Source organism: Lissotriton helveticus, chromosome 1_1, assembly GCF_964261635.1.
Source record: "Lissotriton helveticus chromosome 1_1, aLisHel1.1, whole genome shotgun sequence".
NCBI classification, from domain to species: Eukaryota; Metazoa; Chordata; class Amphibia; order Caudata; family Salamandridae; genus Lissotriton; species Lissotriton helveticus.
In genome coordinates this window covers 61005599-61018170 of record NC_136057.1, presented here as the reverse complement: position 1 = coordinate 61018170, position 12572 = coordinate 61005599, and the positions used below count along the sequence as shown (strand labels likewise).

General features: G+C 42.8%; 1 protein-coding gene across 1 annotated transcript in view; it reads left to right on the top strand.

Annotated features, from left to right (window-relative positions):
• Window positions 1–12572, top strand: part of LOC144758313 (uncharacterized) — a 140117-nt gene that overhangs the window by 84791 nt on the left and 42754 nt on the right. The window contains exon 5 of the mRNA XM_078646421.1: window positions 8835–8982. Within this exon, the coding sequence (XP_078502547.1) occupies window positions 8835–8982 (148 nt within the window). The remainder of the gene's footprint in view (window positions 1–8834; window positions 8983–12572) is intronic.

Sequence of the window (12572 nt, the reverse complement as noted above, 5' to 3'; positions counted from 1 at the left end):
CCAGTGCGGGCAAAGTAGCCTTAATCCCCTGTTCAGACAGTGTAGCCTTGTAGTGTTTTGAGGGTAGGTGTCAGTGTGGGGGATTCGTTTTAGGGAAAGCAGAAAGGGCAAGTGTTTTGTGGGAACGGATGATGGCGGTGTTTTGGGGAAAGGGGCTATGGTTTTCAAGGTTAGTGTGGTGGGGTTGATGGCAGTGCTGTGGGGTAGGGTGACATGGAAAAGGGCTAGGCTATTCTGACTTCTTTTTGTTCTTTTGTAGAGTCTTGGAGGGTAGATTTTGTTGGTTCTAGAGCTCTCGGGCTGTCTGGTAACTACAATATACTCTTGCTGCTTCAAGGCTCTGGTCGGTCTGGTGTTCAGTACACTTCAGGGAAACTCAGAACCTTGTGGGCTGGATCCATATTTTTGAACTCCCACTTGAAAAGGGTGGAGGTAACATGTGTGCCCATCTCCCTTTCACAGTTTGCATCATGCCTATCCTATCTATCCTACACAATTATTGCAAGTGTAAAAAGGAGCCCCTTTTCACAGGACAGATCCAACGGAAACTCTTTGTTTTGTAGCACATTCCAGTTTTTAAAAAAAAATTCAATTTTGGGGATATTTCGTGTTTACAACAGGGGTCTTCAACCTTTTTTGAAGTGAGAGCCACTTCTGATCAGTGAAAATCTTAAGCTACTTAAGGCTAATCATATTGCACATTGTTACCAGACAGTTTGTCAAGTAGGGCCTTTTAGATTGAAGACTAACCATTTGTCTGCCCCTTCCGCGCCATGGTACTCCAATGATCTCAAGAAATGTAAAAGAAAATGTAGGCACCAATAACAATTTTGGAGGAAGAGTTACAGCCTGTCGTTCAACACAGTTAAATCACTTTCATCCTTTGGATATAAAAATGTAGCAACTCCCAGCTAAAAAGCTGTGATGAACTAGTCAAATTCTTTTTTCCAAAGTAAATAAAATATTCCTGAATTTTAAGATAACACCAGATAATCTTTAGGGACAGATACAGTGGCGTAATGTGCGGTGAATTAACTAACTTACCATTTCCTGGTAATGAGTACATATACCCAACTTTCTGAAGAGAAAGTATCTAATCTTATCAACACTATGACATGTGGAGCCCCTGCAGATTCTTGCCCTCCATCCGGTTTCAGCTACCATTTCTGCTCATCTCACTTTGTTATTACAATGGTGCTCAAGTCCGTCTTTTTTCCAGATGCTTGTAAAAAGGCATTGATTTTGCCACTTCTAAAGACTTCTTCCCTCGATCGCTCAGATGTAAAGAACTGAATGGTCTTTTCTCTACCCGATGAAATTTTAGAAAAGACCATGAATACGGACTGTCTGGATCCTACTAAACATGGGTTTAGACCCTACTACTGTACAGAGTCGACCTTATCTGCAGTAACTGAAGAGATCAGATCCACTATGGATAGAGGAGATTAATGCAGCCTTGATCATATTGGATACGGTTAACCATTTCTCTTTGGTAAGCCGTTTAGAAAGTATAAGCATCAAAGTTACTGCTCTCAAACTGACCAGGTTCTTTTTGTCAAACAGAGCAATTTGTATCTTTGGAAGATTTTACCTCTGCCCCATTTTCACTTCCTTGTGGGGTCTCGGGGATCTTCAATAAGTCTGACTTTGCCTAATGCCTACAGCACTCCATTAATTGAACTAGTTCGATCCTGTGGGTTCTCCTCATTCTTTTATGCCAGTGGTACCCAAATAGTGGTATTGGTTACTGCAGAACCTGAAAAAGAGGCAAAAGATTTTAGAACGATTATGACTAGCATCGCTAATTCGATGCAGAAGAATTTCTTAAAATTGGACGCAGAAAAAACCGAGTTAGTGCTATTTGGTAAGGATTCCTCCTTCTGGAACACCTTTTGGTGCCACACAGTCTCGAGCCGCTTCCACTCCAGTCCAGAAGGCTAGAAATTTGGGTAGACGTCTTTGACTCAAACCTCACTTTTATTGACCACTACAATCAGGCAACCTCTTCCTGTTTCCTTATGTTAAAATATTCAAAGAAAATCTTGCCCTTCCTTCCCATGGATCTTAGGAAAAGTGTTATCCTGGCTCTTGTCGTATCTAAAATGGATTATTGTATTGATCTTTATATGGGCTCCCAGTTGTCTTCTCAATTCGTTTCAAACAGTCCAAAATGTGGCAGCAAGACTGCTGAAGAACCTCCACAAATTCTGCTCAGCCTTTAACGCCATTTAAAACCTCCATCGGCTGCCTATTAGGGAAAGAATTACATTCAAAGCCTTATCATAAGGCACTGCATCAGGTTGGCCCTCGCTTCCTACAAGATGTTTAAATGATATTCCCCTTCTCGTACTCTATGATCCAGAAATATTAGGCATGTATGTGTACCCAGAATAAAAAGTGTCCATTGGGGAGGGAGACGTTTCTCCTACTCTACCTCCAGATGGTGGAACTCTATCCAATCATTTCAGGTCAGCCTCAACTATTGAAGTTCAGGAAGGAACATAAGTCTTTTCCTTTCAGCCCATAGTTTAATGTTCTCATCTAACTGCTAGGCAAATGTTTAGGTATGTTATATCCCATACTGTCAGGTTTCAAATGACACTAGTGCCAGGATGCCTTTTTGGTAATCGTGCGCTTGATTTAAAATGTATTTAAAATTGTCGATCTCTAAAAAGGCCTAAATCAATAAATTGAATTGAAATTCAAGTTTATCATTGTAATCCTATTGTTGGAAAACTTGTGATTTTTAACCCCATGAGGCGGTTCCTTTCCAGAAAGCATTCAGGTTGTAATCATGAGTCAAATCATGCTGAGGAGGTTAAAATATTCAAATTGAATTCTAATTACACATGAAATGTTCATTGTTCAATATATTTCTCTTATTTTAATGTGAGGACTTTATTGCTTAAGGAAAATAATTAGTATTTGTTTTTCTATATGTAGGAAGCATTACATTAATGAAACCACTGTATCCTACCTTCTTTGTTTCCTTTCCTGTTCTTTATGAATGTTTCTATTGTTGAACTTTAAAGATTGCCCGAAATTAAGAATTGTGCTCTACATAACTTTGCTGTGTTACAGTATGTTTATTTTTTATGTACAACTTTTATCTCTTATGTGTATGGCAACTGATGTTTTGTTTTGCTTTAATAATCAGCTTATGTTTATTAGGTTTTATTATTCAATAAAATGTTTCAAACACAACAAATGTTAGTTGATATGTATTTACAACTGCAGCATTTTTATTGTATGGGCAGTTTCAAAGGGGCCAAAAATACGGTCTGCGGGTTGACGGAGGACCACATTGGCATCAGCAGGGAGAGGTTTGGGCAGGTGATTGGGGGTACATGTAAAGTTGGAATTAGGGGGAACAACACATGTACATTGTGTGGACTGTGATTCCTGGAGTTATTGTGAGGGATATCAATCTAGCCTGTAAATGAATCCCCTAGTGATTATTATCACGGTGAAGATCCCTCAGAAATAAAATGATGTTACTGTCAATGCCAATGGAGGACATCAACTGCCACAGCTTGGACCCATTGACCCAGTCGAATGCTGAGGACAGGTCCATGAAGGCTAGGCATACGGGGCTTGGAACGAGCCACAGTGTATTTGTTCAGAACCATATACAGGTTTAAACACTGTTCCACAGTGGAACGACCTGGGCGAATGCCGTTTTGGATATTGGATAAAAAGTTGTTTTCCTCAACCCATGATACAATGGGTTTATAACAATAGGTACTGTCCCGTTATCCCTTTTTAAATGCCGGGACTATAATCAATAAAGCCCAAGACTTTGTGCGGCCAATCTGGACTGCAGTATTGATGAGAGCTGTGAGGACAGGCACCCAGGTTTTTAAGTGGGCAATGTAGAGATCTGGTAGGATCCCATCTGGCGCGGGGCCTTGTTCTTAGATAGACCCAGAATACCGGCACTCACCTCTTGCGTGGTGAAAATAAGTTCCGACTTGCCTTCCACCCTTTCCTGACCCTCAATTGGAGGGGTATCCAACTGGAAGATACCCTCGAAATGATGTACCCAATCGTCCTCCGTGATTTGGGCATCCAGTAAATTAGCATTATTTCCAGATAGAAATGGGCTGTTAATAATGCCCCAGAACTTTGAGCTATTACGCAGTGTACTAGCCTCCACTAAATCGTTCTAGGCCTCCTCCTTCAGGGCAGACTTGCGAGTTGCTAGAGCAGCCTTATATGCTCTTTGTAGGCCTTTGTCTCGGGGCTTAACACCCAAGGCCTGTCACAGGTTCATGGAAGCGTGGGAGCACGCCAAGTCAAACCAATGTGGACCTGGTTGCTAACGGCCACTACCCGGGTCCCGTAATAACTTCCTTATAGCAGTAGACATGGATCCAAATGCACCCATGATGTCCGGAGCACTTGCCTCATCGTCGAGACAGGTGGCAAACTCGCTGCAACACTGAGTTAAAAGGGACTCGTGGAGTAGCTCTGGGACAATACACTCCCACGTTACGCTTCTTCCCACTTCCACTGCTTTACGGGGGACACCAGCCCCCCCCCCCGCCCACCTTGGTATGTCCGAGTGTTCGGGTCCAGCCTGTTAAGACACAAATGGGGTTGTGGTCACTACATTCACTCGCCTGCACAGAAAAATCAGTAACCAGAGAGTAAAATGGGGTAGATACAAAGGTGAATTCAGTAAAGGTCTCACACCCTCTCCCAATAAAGGTGGGAGTAATGTCTGTTTTCCCCGGAGGCAGCTTATTAATTATAGATGTCAGATCAAATTCAAGAAAAATGGAGTTAAGCTCAATACCCTGGGGAGTATGTTCCATGTGTAAGCCTGCTTGTCGTGCACAGCCCATAACTTCCACTCCTCCTTGCCTGATGTCCCCACACATGAGTGTTAAAATCCCCTGTTAGAAAAATGTAGTGATAACTCTGACCCTTCAAGATGCTATCCTGAAGTACAGACCCCAGCAGAGTTATATTTCCCTCATCCGGGTGTGTAACTCCTGCGTTGCAAAAGTTTACCAGAAGTAACTTGCTCTTTCCACTGGACAACAACATCACATGTAAATTGGGAGAGACAAATAGTGAAGTATTATAAGAAACTGGCTCTGTATACTGCACCAAAGTTAGGTACAGTGTGTATAGAGTCCAAGGGTCTCCAGAGGTAGGCAGAGGTTAAAGTTAGATAGAAACTTACTCTCTAAAGTGGTAGCTTGGTCGAGCAGTAAGGCAGTATCAGAGGAAAGTGTTAAGCATTTGATGTACACACTCAGTCAGCAAATGTATTCACACACTCAAGAACTGAACTCTAGGCTAATTGTTTTTGTATAAAAACATATACTGTTGTTTTATTTCTAGAACTAAGCAAGCCTGGCACAGGTAAGCATAAAAATACTTAGCAGTAATAATTTACTTGTATGAACACAGTTCAAGTAGGCAGTAGAAATTTTACTTTGTTTGATTTACAGGGGAGCAGTAGTATGCAACACTTAGCAAATACCGTACATTGAAATGAATAGGCTTTTTCAGTAAATTGCAGGTAAGTTACTTTTTACGTTACTTTTCTAACTCAGTGCTGTATACCTAGATTCAGCACTGGTACATTTCCTAGAAACAGGTAAGTAATTACGTTTTGGTTATTCGCATGATTTCTAAAGAATATTTTCAGTTTTCAAAAGTCCACACTTGGAAATTTTTTGGAGCAGGTAAGGTAAGGTAAAGTTTATTATTTGTACATGGTTAATTAAAACCTTTACAAAATTGTAAAAACCCCAATATATACATTTTAAAAGACGTGTGTACTTAGGCATATCAAGTTAAATTAGATTAAAAAAGAAGAATTAATTGAGATCAGTTCGTGCTTATCCTCAGAGCCGTGTAATTTTCGTCATGCACTGTTTAGTCTTTTCTTTGTCGAATCAAAGAACCTCACGACCTGGCAGTTCAATTTAGTGTTATTGGTGTTAAAACACAGTTTGACTGCCTGCCTGCAGGACCAAACGGCATGTAGTGTAAAGAATGGTTGTAAAAAGTTATGCCTCAGGTCCTTTAGTCTAGGACAGATGCAGATTACATGGACAATGTCCTCCTTGGCGGTTTTACACAGGCGACACTGCTGTGAAGAGTTATTTCTTACCCACGGTAGGAGGTGGGGGAGTATGGGGATCACCCCTAGACAAAGTTTTAGCAGCTTTTCTTTGAGTTCCCTTTTCATACCGATATTGAGGTATGCTTGCGGTTGTTTTTTCCCATAGTCACCCAACGTTATCCAGCCGTGCGCCCTGTTTGCTACATCATGCTTGTCTTCAATCACAGAGACAATACGCGCCGATGTTTTGGCGATTTTCTTTAAGGACAAAAGGTCTATTGATGTTTCCCAGATGTCGGTCAGGCCAAGAACTTGAAGTGATTCAAATAGGTAGTCTCAAGGCGAGGATTTGTGGTGCCGAAGTAGCTCTTCCCATACGTTGGAACTTAAGGAGCCCGTCTCTGCTATGCGGATCTTGTGCCAGCTGGCTATGCACACGCTCCGCCTTTCTAGGGTTTGTTTGAGGATGCCAAACTCTAGTCGAATTTGGGCTGGTGAGACGTATTTTGGAATATTGAAAAGAGCCCTGTATGTGTTGGCTATGACTGTGTCCGGTAATGCGGCATCCTTCCCGTGGAGCGATTCACTGCTGTAAGTGAGAGTAGGCTGTGGTTTTGCACGCAAGATTTCAAGGAGAGGTTTAAAGGTGAGATTAGGTAGTTTGGCCTTTAATCGTTTTAATGCCAGGTAGATCGTCGTTGCCTTGCCTCGTTAGGAGTCAAGTTGTGCCCTAGACGTGTTTTTGGAGTCCAGGATAACTCCCAGATATTTATAAGAGGACCCAAGGTAGGTCGGCTAGCAAAAGATGAAATAGTAGTGGTGCTAATACGCACCCCGGTTGTAGCCCTTTTGTTGTCCTGATGACGTGCCTGCCCCAAGTTTAATTTTGATCTAGGTTTTTGAATGGAGCATTATTAGCGCTTCTAGGAGGCGTTTCAGTATTCCCCAGTGGTCCAGTTTCTGCCATAGTTTGTTGCGGTCCACATGGTCGAATGCTGCGGTATAGTCGATAAACGCGAGGTATAAAGATGACTTGGTCTCTTTTGCTGCTCCCATCAGCAAGGACAATGCCATGATGTTGGTTGTGGTCCCTTGGCCTTTGGAGAAACCCGTTTGATTAATTGCAATAATTGAGTTTTCGGATACCCATGAAGTTAGTTCCTCCAGGATGACTCCAGCGAAGTGTTTAGCCTCCACGTCTAGTAGGGAAATGAGCTGGTAGCTGCTGGGATGCTTCTTGCTACTGCGTTTGTAAATCGGGCTGATGACTGACCCGTGCCAACACTCTGGGAGAGTCTGAGTGTGTTCAATATTATTAAATATTGGCGCCAACGAGTCACTCCAGAACTCCACGTCTGTTTTATACAATATCGTTGGTATGCCATTCGGCCCTGGTGCCCCAGAGGGTCGCCCCCTCGATATTTTTCGTTTGATGACTACTGGCAGGATTTCGTAAGATGGGCCAAGCTCGATAACCTTTGCAGGGCCTTCATCCGTATTGGGTTTAGAAAATATTATTGAGCTAGTGGCTCCGTGGGCACACTTTCCCTTAATTTCTGTGCCTGTGCAGTTCGAATTTCCTTTTGTTTTTGACCTTATGGCTTTTGGACAAGAATTGTATATAGCGACGTCCTCCATGGTGTCGTCATTATTAAAATGCGTCGATAGGTAATTTGTCCATACCTCCTCTGAGATATTTGAGTTTTGACCTAAGTGATCAGGGTTCTGTAGTCTTTTGATCATTTGCCAAAACTTGGAGCTGTTTTTCTGTTTCCCTTCGTAGAGAAGTTTTACCCACAGGTCTTCATTTCTTAGTTTCTGCCTTTCCCATTTCAACCGTTTGAGTTGGCTTTTTGCTGCCCGTAGATCACGTTGTAGGCACTGGTTTGTCTGATCCTTCCGCAATTGCCTCAGTTTTTGATGTATTAGTCGTTTTTGTATTTTCATTGTTTGTTTACTTGAATTTCCCTTCCCTCGACGTGGGCTTTTAGGCATAATTTCTTCCATTTTCTCTCTGATGGCATGAATAAAGTTTTGCCAAACATCCGACACCTTGGTTGAGGAGCTAGCAATTTCCTTGAAGAGGGTTTTCGCTTTGCAGCTTACGGAGTCAATATTGCCGGTGTTGCACCGTAGGCGCTTTAAGTTGGAGCTGACTTCTGTGTCAGGGCCTATAAATGGTGCTGTTACCAGTTGACAGTTTGATCTTAATTTGGCTTCTAGAGGCAGGTGGTCACTGAGGTCTCTCGTCCCTATTCTAAAGGATGTTACCCAGAAAAACATGTTTAAAGATATAAACATGTAATCGAGATGAGTAGATTGTTTGTTGGAGTGGAAGGTAGCTACTGGTGGATCATCCTCAGCGTAGCGACAGTTTAAGGCCCTTAAATTAAGTTGCTCCAAAGATTTTTTGAGTGCTTTGTTGATTTCTGGTTTTTTGTTGGGCCTTGTGTTGGTACGCCGCATGCTGCATTCAAATTTTGGATGAGGTCATTGTCTTCGTCTTTGTTAATGAGGTTCATATTAAAGTCGCCGGCCAAGATGAATGAGTCGAACTCCTTTGATTCCATAATGTTTTCCAGCATTTTTGCCAAGTCTTCCACCGCTTTTTGTTTCTGCTTGGGTTGGATGTATGTGTTAATTACGATTACTCCCTTCACCTGCTTTTTTAACCGGAACAGGATCTTTACCATCTGTATAGCACTTGGGGGAGTTATGTGGAAATCTATTATCTCAAATTCGCCTATTGTAGGTATTGAGGCGAAGAACATTAAGCCTCCTGACCTTCGCCCAAAGAAGGTGTTTTTGTTTGCCGGAATGCAGCACGAAGTAAACCCTTGGAGCTCGAATGCTTTTTCTTCCAAAGTTTCTTGGAGTAATAGAAGGTCGAATGCACTCAGGTATTGAAGAAACTCAAGGTTGTTGCTTTTACTAGCTAAGCCGTTGATGTTCCAGGAGCAGATTCTGAGTTCCCTGGGCTTGCCTGGATGGGTGGTGAATTATTCCCTTTTTTGTCAATTGTCGACAGTCGTTGTAATGAATGTACGTTGTATTGATTTCCAGTTATGGATGGTTTTTGGCGAAAAATAGCTACCTTGAGTTTGTTTTTGCCCAGGCCGAGGACTTTTTGTGTCTAGTGGTAGCAACTTCGGCGAACTGTTCCTTGCTCCCTTGAGTATGGAGTTAGTGATTTTTTGCACCGAGGGTCTTGCCGATGGTAAGAGAGGTGTCGGATAGCGTGGTCGCTGTTCGAGCCTCGGTTCAATCCCCCATTGCTGGAATGTTGCTCCTTTTTCCATAATTTTGTGTGCTATTTCTTGTGAGTGCCATGTTGCTTTTGTTATGTCTGGGTGATAGGGCTCAGTATTTGGCTGAAACGTTATTAGCATAAGGTCGTTTGAGCTGATGGTTGCTAGGTTGGTCACTGAACGTAGGAGTCTTAGTATATTGCTCCTATTTAGTATGTCATCCCTACCTCGAGATGTATATTCAGGGATGAATAAAATTGATGTTGGGCTATTCACATGCTCTGGTGTTGGTGAGTTGGTTTGAGGTCTCTCGTAGCCCTGTTGAGTTGGTTGAGGGGAGTGACTTGGGCGTACCATATCCAGATAATTTGGTTGTTCATTTTGATCGCGGTCAATCCTTGATCCCCAGGTTTTGTTGTTCAACTTGCGTACAGATTGCTGAGTTGGCTCCGCATTGTTAGCCATGGCGTTTTCATCTCTTCCTGTTGTTGGAACACTTTCGATTGGAGTTGGTTCAGCATTAGAAGCGTTATGTACTATTTGAGTTGGTTTGAATTGTAAGAGTTTCTGTTTTACACGATGTGGTGGGGACTCTGGTGAAGTATTTTCAGCGACCTTGCACGTGGGAGGCGATTGTTCGTTGTAATTTGGTGACCTGCTGTAGGTGGCTGGTAAAGGAGAAGAATTTGATTGTATTTCAATTGTGTTTAATCTTGCGACCATTAGTAATCGATTTCTTCCTTTCCTTTTTTTCTTTCTGCGGATCCTATTAGAGGCCTGTTTCTCTGCTGGCGATGGTTCACGTATAGTCTCAGAAGTGGTCATTAGCTCTGTTTCCGTAAGTCTGGATGATGGTGTTTGGACTGAGGGCAGGGCAGTTGCTGAGCTCTGCTCAGCCCGCTGCTCCGTCGCCAGGCCTGCTGATGCCACTGGGAGCTCTAGAAGTAGATCCGAGGTTTGCGGGATCCTGGTTTGTTGAACTGTCGATTTTAGGTCGGATATCAAATCGCCTAACATAGATGGTAAGAAAGATAGTTTATCTAAGATTGGATCACAGGGTAGTAATTGTGATGGAGCTAGTTGAGCAGCAAAAACGGCGTCTTCACCCCTCCTTATCAGACTGTTCAGTTTCGAAATTTTCCTGTTGATTCCTGAGATGGAATCGGCCATTGTCTGCAGAACTGAAAGCTGCAGGTCCATTTTATGAGACTGAAATTCCAAGGCTGTGGCCGAGTATTGCAGGGTGTTCAAGATTGTTAGCCATATAGACTCGGGGGCTGTCTTCCCTGGGTTACTACTCCTCTTTAATGTTGGAGATGCGTCAATGGATGGTTTCCCTTCCGATGGTTTGAGGGTATAAGTAGCAACTAGTTCCTCCCCCTCCAGTGCTGCTATGGAAGACATGTCATTATTTATGGAGTTATTGATTGATTGAGAATCATTGTATGGTAGTAAGGTACGGCGTTGGGATGGATTTGGCGTTGCTAACTTGTTGCTTGAGACTGTTTGTTCAGGAGTGTTACACAGGTTTAATTGAAGTTACTTGATTTTGGACAAGAATGTGTTTAAGAATGGAAGAGATTGAGTGCCACTTCCTTGCTCTTCAATTACTGTAAATGGTTTTGGTTGTGAGTCTCTAGTTCCCTTCGTTGAATTGAATGAACTGCTAAGTAGTTGAGAAGAAGATATGTCTTCTCTTCGCTCCTCATTGTGGATCAGTACCTTGACTTTCACTGACGCGTCCTGATTTCCTATGGGGGGGCGAGCTGAACTTCCCAGGATGAGCCTCGCCCCGATCCATTGAATGTGCATCGGTTACCGTCTCTAAAGGCTCAGCTTTCTTCGATATACTCCATTCAGTGATGGAAACTTTTCTAGTGGATGCCATTTCTGAAGTATTGTAATTAGTGGGGTCTCCGTCTGCTATGTGAGTGTCCGCTGCCGTTCTTCTAGAAGCAGGAGGAACTGGTGTTGGTGCGACAGCGGCAGTCTCAATTCTGGGTGAGTGGGGGACATCGGCTAGTCGGGAGTCGACTATTTGATCACTAGAAATCCGGCTACAGTCGAATTCGCTTTGTAAGAGCGATGTGTGGAGTCCACTTATGTTTCCTATCTTGGAATAAATAGCTATCCCAGGATCTTTCAGGAACGAGAACTTAGTGTAAATCTTTGGTTGGTAGGAACATGTCCTTTTCTTAGCTGGCATTCCATCAATGATTACAAGATTATCTGAAACAGTTGGTGCTGGCTTTGATGCTGAAGGTAATGAGGTTTGTGTAGATCTCTGTGATTGCTGAAGGGCTGTAACTAGACGAGGGGATGCCGCAGAGGACTTGGTTTGAGCGTTTTTGTTTGTTAATTGAATTGAGGTTGAATTTTGGTTTACTGTTAGTATTGGCATTTCCACTGGTGCGAGGGTTGTATCCTCTTTTATTTTGTTGCAGGCGGAATGGCTGTCTTCCTGCGAATTGTTTGGATGTAGTGGAGATGTTTTGTCCAATTTCCCCAGTTTCCTTTTCCGTGGTTTAGATTTAGGTTTGGGGTTGGATTTTGGTTTTGGTATCTGTCTAATTCTTCCTGATCTTATTGTTCTGCTTTTTCCTGTTTTCTCCCTTCCCTCTTCCCTTCTTTTTTTAGCTTGTTGTGTCCTTGTTGTGTCTTGTTGCTGGCGTTTTGTTAGAGTTAGACAAGCAGGGCAAAGCAGGTCAAATGGGATCAGCTGCGTGGTTCCTGCTTATTTATTTATTTATATAATTTATTTAAAGCCATTTGTAAAGCGCCTGGTTACTCAAGAACAGAGTGTCCCCGCGCTGAATACTGTAATGATGCATTGGAGGGAAGAACACGGGTACACCAAACATGGGCGAGGGAAGGAGAAGGGATTAAGTGTGTGGGAATAGAAAAGTTTTGAGTTTTCCTCGAAACCTAATTTCAGAGGGTTCCATGCGGATCTCAAATGGGAGCTCGTTCCAACACTTAGCAGTCAGATATCTGAACGAGTAGCCGCCCATCCTTGCTCTATTGATTTTAGGGATTTTGAACAACATTACTCCAGAAGATCTCAAATTTCTGGTGGCGCGATGTGTTGTAAGAAGGCATTTTAGATATTCTGTCCCCGTGCCATGGGAAATACGATGGGCAAAGCATAAGGACTTAAATTTAATTCGTTCCACCATGGGGAGCCAGCGGAGTTTGGACAAGGCAGATTTCCCTGAGGCTCTGCGAGGGAGCTTGAGCCTCAG